Source organism: Sciurus vulgaris (genome assembly GCF_902686455.1).
Source record: "Sciurus vulgaris genome assembly, chromosome: 3".
Lineage (NCBI taxonomy): Eukaryota > Metazoa > Chordata > Mammalia > Rodentia > Sciuridae > Sciurus > Sciurus vulgaris.
The window spans coordinates 82,329,349-82,344,663 of NC_136463.1; the positions used below are offsets into that span (position 1 = coordinate 82,329,349).

Below are 15,315 nucleotides of genomic sequence, written 5' to 3' on the forward strand. Positions count from 1 at the left end.
TTTTCATCTCTCTAGTTTATGGCTTTTCAGTTGGGAATTCTGCCACCAGGAGAGGATCCAACTTGGGAAGGACAGTAGTTGGGAAAGTTAGGGAGCCTGGTGGCAGCTTGCCTGCTTTCCCTGGTTGCTGAGTTTCTACCACCGGCGCTGAGAACTGGAGGCTGAAAGCACATTTCAGCTGTCCCTACTCTCCAAACTCCCCAGCCATGTGTCTCTCTTCACCATGCTGGAGCCCCAGCCAGAAAGCACCCTTAATTCCCAGGGAGGACCAGGAGATGGATCTCTGGGCTGCTTTGATGCAGTGATACTGGCTGGGGAGCTGGGAGCTCCATGAAGGGAGTTCTACATGGATTTCGTTTGTATTGTTTGTTTTTTTATTTGTAAGTGTTTTGTTTTGCTTTTGATATGGGGTTTTCTTCATCGTCCCAGACCAGCCGGGTAAAGCAGCAGCCAGAACAAGTCTGTGGACAGGGAGGTTTAAAGCCCTTCCTACGCCCTAGGCCCTCTTCTCATGGCCCCACCCATGTCATGGAACATATTAAAGCATGCCCATACCCACATCACATTGAACCTATATTAATTATGAAGAGGGCTGAGTTGATGTTGAAATGTTATGTTTTGTAGATATTTAATTAAATAATAATTTTGGTTTTAGAAAATGTTTTCATATTCTGAAGCAGTAAAATTTTTTTCACAAGGTTCAGTCTTTTCTGTTTCTCTGTCTTTTGCTCTCTTTCTTTCATTCCTGCCTGCCTCCCTCTGTCCCTCCCCTGCCCCCTTCTTTTTCTCCTTTCCTTCTCCCTCTGTTCTTTCATGCTGGGGTGGAACACAGTACTTGCACATGCTAGGCAAGTACTCACCACTGAGCCATACCACAGCCCCACACAATTTCCTGTGTCTGTAGGGCAGGATTACTGTGTCTGTGTGTCCTTTAGAAAAGGAAGAATTTAGATTTTCCTTAACCCTTTGGTTGCTCATCAGTTCTACAAACATTTATGGTGCCTCTGATGTGCCTCATGCTATACAAGTTGCTGGGCACAGAAAAATAAACCAAACAGTATGCTTTCCTTCAGGGGCCCATGGGCTAGACCCCTTAGGTGACCTCAGTCTGGTAGCAGACAGAGGGTCCTGTAACTCAGCCTGGGTGGTGCGGAAGAGGAGCTGACCTTGAAGGTGTCCCTGCAGAAGAAGGTCCTTGGGTCAAGACTTGAAGGATGCTTGTATTGGAAGGTAAAGCAGGTGAGGGTGGAGGTAGTTTGGGGAGAGCTTTGGGTAAAAGGTGTGGCACAGGCTTGGTGGCAGTGTGGTAGGTGTGGGGAGTATGAGCCATCACTGCTGTCACTGCAGCTGGAAGGATATGTGAATAGTAGATAGCGATGATGACAAATACCATCTGAGAGTCAGGGAGGGGCTGAGCGTGGAAAGTCTTTTGTGCCATCTTAGACAAGTTCAGACTCCTTTTGGGCATGTGACCTGCTTCTTGAGCCTCTGACAGCTGAATGCTTTGGGGGTTTATTTGGTATTTCTCAATACATAAGGAGTATAACCAACTGGTGCTAAGGATTGAACCCAGGGCCTCACGCTTGCTAAGCAGAAGCTCTAGCTCTGAGCTACACCTCCAGCCTAGATCCCACCTTCAAAAGGTCCCCCCACCTTCCCCATCACCACGTGAGCAAACCCAACACACGAATGCTTGGGAGACATATTTAAACTGCATCTAAACCACAGTCCATTGACGCCTTTCACTTGTTAATGTACACAGGGTATTTTATTTTATGGAGTGACACATTTAACTAGTTCTCCACTGATGGACATTTACATGGATTCTAATTTCATTAACTGTTAGAAATAAATTAATTCTTTTTTGGGGGGATACTGGGAATTGAACTCAGGGGCACTGGACCCTGAGTCACATCCTCAGCCCTATGTTGTATTTCATTTAGAGACAGGGTCTCACTGAGTTGCTTAGTGCTGCTCCAATGCTGCAGCTGGCTTTGACCTCAAGATCCTCTTGTCTCAGCCTCCTGTGCTGCTGGGATACAGGTGTGCACACTGCACCTGGCAACATTAATTCTTAATATCATCTAATACAATGCAAATCAGGACCCAGAAAAGGCCTAAATGATGCATTGCTTGATACAGTTCTTCTAGTCTCTTCTAATTTAAAAACTTCCTCCCTGTCTTCAGTTCTTATGTGATTTATTTGTTGAGGAAGCTGAGTCATTTCTCCAGTAGACTTTCCCACCAATTGAACTTGGCTGGTGGCCTCTTTGTGGTATCACTTAACAAGACTTCCACACCCTCCCCACATAGCTCATAACCTGGGAGATCCGGAGGCGCCTTTCATTCCTTAGAATTGGTTGGGAAGTTCAGGTGTTGTCAGCCCCTGCTCTCTCCCTTCCAAAGTTCCCCGTCAGTCTTCTACCTGCCAGTTTTCACACCATCATTTGATGCATTGTCTTCATTCCTTATTTCGTTAGTGTTTTCAGAATGATACTTTTTTAGAAATGTTTTATTATGAGATAATTGTAGTTTTACATGCAGTTCTAAGAAATAAGAGAGTTCTCTTACACCCTTTACCCACTTTCCTCCAGTGGTAACATCCTGCTTGAGTATAAATAAAGAACCAGGGAACTGACACTAATGCATTGCATGGTCAGTGGAGAAATCCACTGAGATTTCACTACTTTTACATACCCTTGTGTGTGTGTGTCCACGCATGTCAGTGTGTGCAGATGTTCTGTGCAGCTTTATCACATGTATAGGCAAATGTGGGTAACACCACAGGCAAGAGCCAGAACCAGGATCTATCACGAGGATCCCTTAGGTTACTGTTTTGTAGCCACGGCCACCTCCTTCTCTCCCCAGGAAACACTAATTTGTTCTCCATTTCTATAATTTTGTTCTTACAAGAAAGACAAAGGGAATTATACAGAATGTAATCTTTAGAGGCTGTTTTTTTTTTTTTTATTCAGCTTAATTCGCTTGAGATCCATCCAGATTTTTGCATGTGTCAATGGTTTATTCTGTTTTCTTATTTAGCATTTCTAACCATGCATGTGTTGAAGCACATTTGGGTTATTTTCAGTGTTTGGGTGTTGTATGTCAATATGCTACTAGCATTCATATACAGGTTTCCTCTTGCATAATATCCAAAAATGGGGGTGCAGTGGCACAGGTCTGTGATCCCAGCTACTTAGAAGGCTGAGACAGGAGGATCACAAGTTTAAGGCCAGCCTGGACAAACTGATGAGAGCCTGTCCCAAAATAAAGAGGGCTGGGATGTAGCTCAGTGGTAGAGTGACCCTGGGCTCAATGCCTAGTGCAAAACCAAAAGAAGAAAAACAAACAAAAAGCCCAAGAATGCAATTGTTGGATATATGATAAGCACGCTTAGTTTTGTAAGAAATTGCTGTATTCTTTTCCAGAATGGCTGAACCAGTTCATATTTCCATCAGCAATGAATGAGATATCTAATTTCACCAATATTTGGGGTTATGACTGTACTTATTTTAGTCATTCTGATAGCTTCATGAATGACAATTTTTAAATTGTTTCATTCGTTCACTAAGGTTGCAATTCTTCTGTGAAGAACTCTTCTTCATCAGTTATTTGGTAACTCTGAAATAGTCTGTGTAAGAAAGGAAGAATAAAATGGTTTTCTTTTTTTGTTTTTCTGTTCCCCTCCCTTAAGCCAATTTGTAGAGGAAACAGATCAGTGCTCTGCCAGCCTCCAGAGTGACTAATTAGCTATATTTTTTAAGGTATCATTATGAAATCATGGATTTTAAAAATATTTGATGTGGTTATCTTCTTAGGGTAAATTGTCAGAAGTTGTCCTGTGAAAGGGTAGACAGATTTAAAATTTTGATATGGATCACCCCTCTCAGTTCCAGAAAGATTATACCATTTTATGCTCTTACCAATGTATAAAAATATTTATTTCTCCATATCCTCGGCCAGCACTGATTTGACCAGTTTTTTATTTTTATTTTTTTTAACTTTACCAATCTGATGATAAAATTGATATCTTACTATTTCTATTGCAATGTTTAGTTAGAAGTGATGTTTTCACATTATTGATTTTTAAAAAAAATAACACATTGTTAATTACTTTTACCTGGTTTCTTTTAGGATATTAGTTTTTTCTTACATTTTTATTTTGTTACACCTATCAATATTTTCCTTGATGATTTTTGCTTTCTATTTGCTTAGAACCTTTCCTATCCTAAGATTATGAAAATATATTTTTCTGGCACCTTGCTATAATTTTATAGCTAAATTTAAATATTTGTTCCATGGACAGCTTATTTTTATATAAGGTAAGAATCTAGCATTACATTTTCCCAAATGTCTGACCTATTTCCCAATGCCAGTGTATTAAATAAGTTGTCTTTCCCCACTAACTTTGTTATCAAACCCAAGTTCATTTACTTGCCAGTCAGAGAGAGGCCCAATGTATCAGCAAGGCAGTGAAACCAAGAATACAGTGGACCACTGCCCTAAAAACCATCTTAACTCAGTATAAATTTCAAGCTCCTTCTATTGGTAGGCATGGGGGAAGGAAGGAGGGCTTGGGTCAGGAAAGGACTGATGACTGGAGACTTCTAAGGTTCCACTCTTGTGTATGGAACAGGATGTTGTGAGACCTTGTGGTTGGCAATCTGTCAGTCATGATGCCTTTTTAAATCTTGAAAGTATCTTAGTTACTCTCATTTTGGCATCTTCAGCGTTGAAATGGAAAGAGAAAGATTAGGAAAGCTTCAAGTAAATCAGCCTTGTACTACTAATTCCAGACAAATATTCCTTAAATGACTACCATGCATCCATGCGGAGTTGAGCAGCCGTAGGCTGACCCGAAGGTTAAGGCAGCAAAGCAGGCCGATCTGAAGGCAGAGAGGCCACACTGTCTCGACCTGTTTGTCACCCCTTGACACCTGCGTAGGCCCAAGTGAAGAGTCAGTGCTTTGGACAAAAGCATTCTTCAAGTCCCTGAGAAGGACCCTAGGCCACTGTGCATCATGAAATACACATCAGAGATGTCATCTACAGCAAGGCTTGTGGGGAACTAAAAATGCATTGCCCCCCTGTGTGGCCCCTCCAAATTAGTGATTTTTAAAGTCAGCTGCAAGCAGGTGAAGCTGGAAGGTTTATCCTTGATTACAACTTGAAATGCTACTTTTATGCTCAATTCTCTGTAATTTTGAGTCTATTTCTGAGTTTTTGGTTGTGTTCCACTGATAGGTCTGCCTATGGCTGCTCTCCTGTCACAGTTTATATTACCATAGCTTGATTTTCCTTTAACATTTTTGTTACTGGAATTTATGAAATTTTGAAAATCATATGAACTTATTTGTGTATGCCTGTTGCTTTATAATGTTTAATGTTGTTTTTATTGTTTGGTTTTGCAGTGCTGGGGATCAAACACAGGGCCCTGCACATACTAGACAAATGCTCTACCACTGAGCTTCATCCCTAGACATTGTGACTTGTTCTAATTGCTGCCAGTCTCTTCTTTTTTCTTATTTTATGACTTTGCTGGCAATGCTCACAGATTCATCCAAGTGGATTTGAAAATATTTGTAAAGTTCCCCAAATACCTTTTATATTTTATTTAAAGGGGATTGATTTTACAATTTTAAACTCTCATGGTTAAGAATATAGTCTTTCATTCATTTAAATCATCTTTTGTGTCCTTTAGTACTTTTTATTAGCTTATTTCTAAATTTATTATTGTTGGTTTCTCTCCCTTTGTTTGAGGAATGCCTTTTAAACTTGATCAGATTCAATTTTTTTAATGAGGTCATACCTTCTGGGAAAAATGTCAGACTTTATTATCTGTAATATTAGCTTTCTAAGCTGCACCCTAAGCCGACAAGCTCTATTTCCCACTGTCCTTAAGGCAAATCCAGTCATAGTTTCCTTCTGATAGTCACTATTGTTTAGTTACTGAGTATAAATTACAACAAATTTCTGAGGAAGATGATAATACATTGTTGACCAAATTTAAAGACCAATGCAAATTTAGAATTTTAAATTGAAAACTTCAATTATTTCATTACAGCATTCAGGCGACTTTTTATTAAGTGACAAAATGAACCTGCAATTATAAAAGATTTTCACAAGGCATGTGTCTGCCAGCCTGCCCAGTTTTCTTGGTTGTTCTATTTATAGGATTCATTTTGTTGTACCTGGGAATTTGTTATCTTTTTCTGCTACTAATATGGGCTGTCTTAATGCTCAAACCTGTTTTATCCCAAGTAGAGTAGTAAAGATAAAAGCAGCTACAACTTACTGAGATTGGCCTGTGTGCTAGGCACCATTTTACGTGTTTAATATATGTTAATTTCTTTAATTCACTGAACAGCTTTCTAAGGATTTCTCATGTTGCATATCGGACAGTTGCAAATAGGAGGTAAAGTTGAGAGTGAAGTTAAATCTGTGCAGCTTCAACTCATTGGGGTCTCAGACTACATTACAGGTTCCTGTTGTGTGTGGGTTTGGGCAGATGTATACATGTGCCTGCATTTTGGAGGACTTTTTAGTTTGGAGGGGTGAGAGGAGAGAGAAGTGGTCATAGTTTCAGCAAACCTGTTGACTTTGCTCTTAAAACACAGAAGGCTTTTATAATATACCATCTCATTTCCAAGAACTGTTCCTCATTAAGTACCTTGTTATGTTTTAAACTTCTATTTTGTAGATGTTTGCTAAACTGCTATTATTTGGTAGATTCTAGGACTAGTTTTCAGGGGATTTTGTAAACCAGTTTATTAAGAAATAATATAATACATATTGGAATTATCCTAAGATTTGTTAAGGTTATTAACAATAAGACAAGATTGTAAGGTGAATCCTTATTTTGGGGGAAATCTATTTTCAGTCCTTTAAACCTACTTAATTACAAATAATATGCTAATTATAATTACAAATTATTTTTATTCATTTTCTCTCTTTGCTTTTCATACATAATATGCTATATATTCTCTTAAACTTAGTAAAATAGCTCTAAAATAGCATTCTGTGATTCAGAGAAACTTTCCAGGGCAAATCAATGTGGCTTGTTTTTGTATGCTATAAACTATTTGAGAAACACTAACAGGCATAAAGAATATCCTACCCCATCTAACATGTTGTTTGAGGTATAGAATGTTACCTGTATAACTGAAGTCCCTCCATACCACTCCTCAGGTGCATAATTCTTCCTCTGTCTCAGAAATAACAACTAATTATCTGCTTTTAAACATAATAATTGTTTTTTGGACTTTACAAATTATAGTATATGCTAATTGTTCTGTAGTTTGCTTTTTTTCATTCAACATAATATTTTTGAGACCCATCCATGTTGATGTGTAGTTCTAGTCTGTTCATTTTTACTGCTGGTAATATTATGTTATAAAAGCATGTCATCATTTACTTATACTTTCTTCTCCCGATGGACAGATAGTAGTTTCCAGTTTTTACACTTAATAAAATGTGCTGCTATCAATAATCTTTTACAGTTCTCTCTGTGCTTATATGTGAGAGATTCCTTGGAATACCTGCCTATGAATTAAATTGCTGGATCAAAAGGTATGTATTTTTTTAGTTTTGCTAAACATTGTCAAATTATCACCAAAGATATCACCCATTTAGATCCACACCTTTGCTATACCCATACCAACACCAGGTATCGTTAAAGTTTAATTTGTCATTGAGTGATGTCTCGTTGTTTTGAATATTCTTGATTATTGCTGAGGCAGACCTTCAATACTTGTGTTTATTAGTATTAAAGATATTTCATCTTATTACGTTTTCCCTCCAGATCTGTGGGTTCTACATCTGTGAATTCAACCAACCACAGTTAGAAAATATCTGGGAAAAAATTCATCTGTATTGAACATGCAGACTTTGCTTTCTTTCTTTTTTCTTCTGGACTAGGGATAGAACCCAGGCCTTCCACATGCTAGGCAAGTTCTCTGCCACTGAGATGCATCCCCAGTCCTTTTTATTTTTTAATTTTTGTTTTGAGACAGGGTCTCACTAAGTTGTTAAGTCTGGCCTCGAATTTGAAATCCTCCTGCCTCAGCCTCTGAAGTAGCTGGGATTATAGTGAGTACCACTGTGCCCAATTAGGTAGACTTTATTTTCCATGTCATTATTCCCCAAACAATATAGTATAACAACTATTTACATAGCATTTATATTATATTAGGCATTATAAATAATCTAGAGATGACTTAAAGTATACAGTAGAATATGTGTAGGTTATGTGCAAATTCTATGTCATTTTACATAAGGGACTTCAATATTTTGACATTTTGGGATCCATGGAGTGAGGAATCCTGGAATCCATCCCCTGAGGATACCAAGGGATGAATGTACTTACTGTATTGTATATAATGGTTCAGGGCGAAATGCAAATTTGAAAGTAGCATATTATAGCTACTGCTAGATAGAACTATACCATACTTTTATCCTTGAAACATTAGCAATTTAGCAGATTCTTTGAAGATATAATTTAGAGTGGTTTCTTGATCATATATTTTAAAAAGCATGTACTTTGGAATTGATGCTTGAATCGCAGCTCCATTATTTATGGCTTTATGACCTTGAACTATTTATGTAATCTGAGTGTCTACCTCTTCATCTTTAAAATGGTTTGATGACAAAATTAGATGTCATTAACACCTAGCACATAGGATTACTACATAGTTTCAGAATGAAATATAAATACTCAACTTCCATAATGTGAAAGATGGGTGATACCATGGTGTAAATGTGGATCAGTCCTGGTATTTGTCAGCATTTGTGAGATTAAAAGACTGCCTGTTGATAGTTGACTTTAATATAAATGTACTTTAATCTCAAGCAAGGAGACCATTGGCATAGAAAATCCAGAACCGTCAAGTTTCTGCACTGGACTGTCCTAGTTCTCCCTGCATACCCCTCTCACTTTGCTCATCTTCTGTGTCCTGTCAGTTTTATGAAGGTTAGAACACAGTGACAGAACTGTGTAGGACCACCCACAGTAGGTGGGTGGGCATAACCTCAGGCCCCTTCTGTATGCCCTGCAATCTGGCTGTATTTGGGGACTTGGTCAGTAACCATCCAGCATGGAAGAGATGGGCCATGTGCCAGAGAGCCCATGGTGGAAATGCAGACTGGTCAGTTGTAGATGATTGTGAGTTGATTTCATTTGGATTGTTCTCATGCCTCTTGCCACAGGAATTTCTTCACATGGCTGCTGAGGAAGTGACCATTACAGTGCGCCTCATTCGTTCATTTGAGCACCGCAATTTCAAGCCCGTAGTGTATCATGGAGTTAATTTGGACCAAACCGTAAGGGAATTTATAATATTTCTAAAGCAAGGTATGAGATATTAGAGTGATTTTGGTTTATTGGTGTTTTGAAAATATAGTTAATAATAATCTTTTTGAAACATGGAGGTACGGAAGATATTAATCTCGGTTCTGAGCCAGATGGTAGACTGGCTTCTGTCTGGGGCTTGGCATCAACCTGCTCCAAGATTTCTTGATCAGCTCTGTGAGTATCCTCACCACAGATTGTCACCATCAGGTTTGACTTTAAAAAAAAAAAAAAAATTAAGATCTGTGTTTTCATATAATGGACCTGTGTCTCTGGAGGTTGATTAACAAGGAAGTGTAGTGTGGCTAATTGTTTCCCAGCTAAGTACATAGGACCAAGTTGGGGGCGGTGGTGGCAGGAAGGAAGCAGAGGCCCACACAGCCAGATCATGAAACTGTCAGTCGTGGTCACAGAAATGGTGACCATTCTGATGGTGGTGGTTTATCATTTTGAACTTAAATGTAGGCATAAAATTAGTCTTCATTTTGATAGGTCTTTGATGGGTTTCTCACCTCCAATTTTCACTATTGGATCATCAACATTCAATAAAACAGCATGAGCTTTTTTATTTTAACTGAAGTGTCATGAATATATAGTGCAATGTACACACCTCACTGTATGGTTCCATGGGTTGACAAATGTATCACTTTATATCTAAGTTAGTTTTTTTACTTTGACATAGTTTCAGATTCACAGACAAGTTGCAAGAACAGGGTGGAGCAACCCTGGCTGCTCTTCATGCCGATTCCCCAGAGGTTAACTTACATCACTGTTAAATACAATATTGTTAATATAGGTTAATATACAATACTGTTACAGTATTTTTTATCTCTACTTTTTTCTCCTCCTCCCCTCTTACACTCCTTCCACCCCAGTCCCTAATTTTTTTTTCCTTTCCGAACCATTCTATTAGGTTTTCCTGACAAGAACAACTTAGAGGAGGAAAAGTTTATTTTGGCTCATAGTTTCAGAGTTTTTAGTTCATAAGTGGCTGACACCATTGCTCTGGACCTGAGTGGAGACAGGACATCATGGTGGAAGGGAATCGCAGAGGAAAGCTGCTCATCTTCTGGCAGTTACAAAACAGACAAAGAGGGAGGAAGGGGCCAAGGGATAAGTTACAATCTCTGGGGACATACCCTCAGTGACCCACTGCCTCTAGCCACGCCCCACCCAGCACAGTAGCCTTTTCAAATTATTAACCATCAAGTGGATTAATCCACTGAATAGGTTACAGCTCTCATAATCTAATCATTTGACCTCTGAACATGTGAAATAGCACAGGAGCTATTTGGGATACCTCCTGTCAAAACCATGACAATCATTTAGAAGTACACTGCTGACATGATTCCCCTTACCTTTCAATATTTCAGTATGTATTTCCTAAAACAAGGAATTTCCCTCTCTCTTATGTAATCATAATTAGAGTGATCAAACTGAGGAACTTGATTTTGAGACAATACTATTTCTTTTCTTTTCTTTTTTTTTTTTTTTTTTTTTTTTTTGATACTGGGGATTGAACTCAGGGGCACTCGACCACTGAGCTACATCCCCAGTTCTTTTTTGTGTTATTGAGAGACAGGATCTCACTGAGTTGCTTAGTACCTCGCTAAGTTGCTGAGACTGACTTTGAACTCGTGATCCTCCTGCCTCAGATGCCTAAGCTCCTGGAATTACAGGTGCACGCCACCATGCCCAGCAAGACAATGCCATTTGATCTACAGGCCTTATTGAGATTTCAGTTGTCTCAATAGGTTCTTGTATGACAAAAGGTCATATATTGCATTCAGTTCCTTTAATTCAAAATACTTCTGGAGTCTTCCTTGCGTTTCATCACATGGACAGTTTTGCACAGCACAGGCTGGTCTTTAGAAGCTCTGCAGATAGGTTTGTCTAATGCTTTCACATGGTTTAGATTTAGGTCATGTCTTTCAGCAGGAAAAACACAGAAGTAATGCTGATGTCTTCTCAGGGCATCACACCAGGATGAGTACCATTGATCAGGCAGTGGTCACCTGGTTAAGGTAGTGTCTGCCAGGTGTTTTCACTGTGATTGTAATGGAAAAGTAACTTGTAGGGATATAGCCTGAGACTAGATGAATATCCTGTTACTTCTCCAACTTTCATCTACCATGTTGGCTTTCTTTGATGATTCTTTCCTGACTCAATCATGATGATGATGACTGACAACTAGTGATTTTTCCAATTTCATCCTTCCTTTTACATACACTAATTGGCTCTCTATAGTAAGGAAGAGTGTTCTATGTCCCTTCCCTCTTTAATTTAATCTTTCACTTATATCACTGTAGATTCATGTATCTGTTATAGGTATTTATTTATTTATTTATTCATTTATTTATTTATTTATTTATTGGTACTGGTGATTGAATTCAGGGGAACTTTACCATTAAGTTGCATCCCCAGGCCTTTTTATTTTATTTTAAGACAGGGTCTTGTTAAATTGTCCAGGCTGCCTGGAATTTGGTGATTCTTTGGCCTCAACCTCCCAAGTAATTAGGATTATAGGTATATGCCCACCATGACTAGCATGGATTCTACATTTAAAAGACTGTAATTCTTTATTATCTTTGGGAGCCCTTTCATTCTGGCTCATGTGTCCTTTTAACTTGTCCCCATCATCTTTGAGTACTTCCCTACTTTTGGTGAAACAAGTTGTTCCAGACTTGGCCTGTTCTTTCTCGAACCCTGGGATCAGCCATTTATCTGAGGAAGTCTAATTCTATTATTGGAGAAAGATATTTGAAAATCATGTTTTTTTTTTTTGTGTGTGTGTGTGTGTGTGTGTGTGTGTGGTGCTGGGAATTGAACCCAGGGCCTTGTGCATATGAGGCAAGCACTCTACCAACTGAGTTACATCCCCAGCCCCAAATCAAGCTTTTGATTTGTAAGTGTGCAGTATGCGTGTAGCTTACTATTTATTTATTTATTTATTTTTCAGTGCTGGGTATTCAGGGCCTCTCACATGCTAGGCAAGTGTTCTACTAGTTAATCTTATCAAATGTAGTAGATCAATAACTTTCACTTCCTGTTTGACTTTGTAAACAAAACAAAACTCTTCATTTTAACTTTTTAAGTTCCCCTTATAAGTTTAGGTAGTTATACTGCCCTTTGTAATACTCCAATAATTGGAGTAAGGAGTAGACTGAGGATATAGAGCTGTAAAGAAGACTCACATTGATGAATCAGTAACAGAAGGAAAACTTAAATAAGCCCCCTGGCTTCACATGGTTTTATTTGACTTTAAAACTCACTAATTTTGGAGATCATGCAGCTGATCTCCAAATATATTAGTAGATTCCCACTAGTAATAGATGCGAATGACACCTCTGGATGTATGGATTATGAGATAAGGTGGCTGTTGCTTTTCAGAGACTTGAAGGCTGTCTTTTTTTTTTTTTTTTGGTACCAGGGATTAAACCCAGGGGTGCTTACCCACTGAACCACATCCTCAGCCCCTTTTATTTTTTTATTTTGAGATAAGGTCTCGCTAGGTTGCTTACAGCTTCACTGAATTATTGAGGCTGGTTTTGAACTTGCCATTCTCCTGCCTCAGCCTCCTGAGCCCCTGGGATTACAGGTGTGTGCCACCAAACCTGGCAAAGCCTGCTTTTTTGTTGTTTTTGTTGAAAGCACTGACTCTTCACTTGGCCCATCCCGGTGACCAGTGGGTAATGAAAGCAGAGTGAAAAGCTTGGTATCTCTGCCTTTATGTTGTCTCTGTCCTCTTTGCTGCCTTACCCAGATTTCTGCTCAACCTTGCCTGTAGCCATGTTAGTCATTTAGGGAATGTTTATATGGAACTGGTAGTACAAGATTGATTTTGCCCTAAATTTACCTAATCTTTCTCGTCCCACTCCAAACTGAAGGCACTGAGATAAAAGGAAGATATTTTCAAGATTTGCAGGGGCATCATGATTCTGTGATTAGGTGTGTACCAGCCGCTAGGTTTCATAGTGTCCAGTTCCATACCATGTCAGTGGTGCCTAGGAGTCTCCAGTCATCAGCCCTTCCCTGACGTGAGCCCCTCTCTTTTCCCCCAGGCCCAAGAATGGAAGGCGCTTGAAACTTAGGCTAAGATGTGTATTTTCCCAGGGTGCTTCCTGGCCTGCCATCGTGTTTTGCTGGCGTTCTGAATACATCTTTCTTCTTGCCTAGGAATCTGTCCCTAATTCATTGGGTCCTTTTAGAGTGGTGAGTCAACAGACCTGAGTTACAGAACTGGTCTACTTTGTAGTGAATTATTTAAAGGATTTTTTTAAAAAGGACATAATTACTTATAAGGCAACTTTATTGACTTACAGAGTATGTAAATGTTTTTGCTGTGTTCTTAGGGGAGAATCAACAGTTGTTACTAAAAGGTAATATTGTAGGGGAGGAAAAGTAATTTTTTCTCAACCCAAATAAGTTCTTGGAAGAGACACCATTAACAAAAGACAGGTTATCAAGAGAAAACCAAACAAGTTTATTAACAAGTATATTTCATGTGTACACTGCAGATGCCCAGGGAATGAGTCATTCTCAAAGAGAAGGGTTTGAATTCTAGCTTATATGGCATCTTCATCAAAGAAGAATAAATTAGTAAGTTTTTAAAGAAGTGAAACAAATGAAAAGGACTTTGAATCCTTGGGGGTGGCAACTTTGGGGAGGGAGCAGATGAAAGCTAGTTAGTAAGGTTTTCTAAAGCAGATCCCTCTAGTACCATCACAGACCAGTAAGGGTTAAAGTTGTCTTCATTGGCTGCCGTTTTTCTCCCTAGTAGAGAAGGAAAGAGGGATATCCTTTGCCTTTGTAAATCTGTGTCCTACTTTTAGATAAATTGAGGAAAAGCAGAGAGCTTTTTTGCACTTGCTTCTTAATTGAGACTTTAGCCTAAAATGATCCTTATGCCAAAGAGGCACATTTTGAGGTGGAATTTTCTGATGTTGTTTACAAAGTGTGCTGCATTTGAGAGTTCTTCACCCAAAACATGTTCAGGTTTTGAACTAAAAACAAATGCCTTCATTTTTATTTCATAATCTGTATGTGTACTGAGGGTCACAGTGTTTCTTGGTTTTGATACAGCAAGTGCTGTGATGTTCTTGGTACAGGCAGAATAGGTTCCTCATGAAATCCTTGAGAAGAAGATGTAGTTTCCCTGCTACAAGGGTGAGGGAAGTTTTGGACCACCCTTCCACTGGGAGGGGCCCCTGAATGCCTCCCCAGCAGAGCAGTGGTATCCAGCACCACTGGATGCTCGGGCCTGCCACTCCGGTCTTTCTCCTGAGTTAACATGGCATCACCACTGCTACTTTCAGTTGTGTGCTTGGGGAAGCATGTATTTCACTGACTATAAAAGGTAAACTTTTGGGGGTACAGACTCCTGAGCTGTGGGGCCTATGCCCAAACTTGTCTTTGCCATATGATTTGAGATCCTATGGAACTCAGAACAGTTGGCAGCCCACATATTTGCATTTTATGAATTGTGAGCATAACAAAAAACAAAAGATTTGACAGTGAGGCATTTTGAAACTGTAAAAGGATAGCTAACATTGCTGGGTCAGGTGCTGGGCCAAGAACTTTACCAGGGTTTTCTCATTCATGTTCACAGTGTCCCCTTAGAGTAGGAATTGTTATTATTCCCATTTTATACATGACAAAACTGAGGAACAGAAAGGCTAAGAAACTGGCCTGAGATTACATGGTGAGTAAAGTGCAAAGCTGCAAAGTGACCCAGGCAGTTTAATTATGAAACATGTGCTCTTAAGCACTACCCCAAATTGGCCCTCTATCTCTTGTGTGTCACTTGCTTAAGTAGGATCTTTGAAATAAGTAGATTCACTTGGTGTCAAACAAATCTTTGAATTTGTTAATCTTGATCTAGTGTTTTGAATGTTGAAAGCTGGAAGGATGGTTTGACACTGTGGTATAGTGAATTTTGCCCAGAGATGGAAATGGTCACTGGGATACAT

At 39.1% G+C, this 15,315-nt stretch overlaps 1 protein-coding gene across 5 annotated transcripts in view; it reads left to right on the top strand.

Moving 5' to 3' along the window:
• LOC306657645 (UPF0538 protein C2orf76 homolog) overlaps positions 1 to 15,315 on the top strand; it is a 60,237-nt gene that overhangs the window by 21,191 nt on the left and 23,731 nt on the right. For 4 of the 5 annotated variants that reach the window (XM_079133847.1, XM_079133844.1, XM_079133845.1 and 1 more), the window contains exons 2-3: positions 7,500 to 7,569; positions 9,205 to 9,349. In XM_079133847.1, coding sequence (XP_078989973.1) covers positions 9,217 to 9,349 — 133 coding nt within the window. In that variant the 5' untranslated portion in view covers positions 7,500 to 7,569; positions 9,205 to 9,216. Of the gene's footprint in view, positions 1 to 7,499; positions 7,570 to 9,204; positions 9,350 to 9,424; positions 9,524 to 15,315 lie in introns of those variants that run through there. The other variant, XM_079133848.1, reaches the window with a different exon arrangement.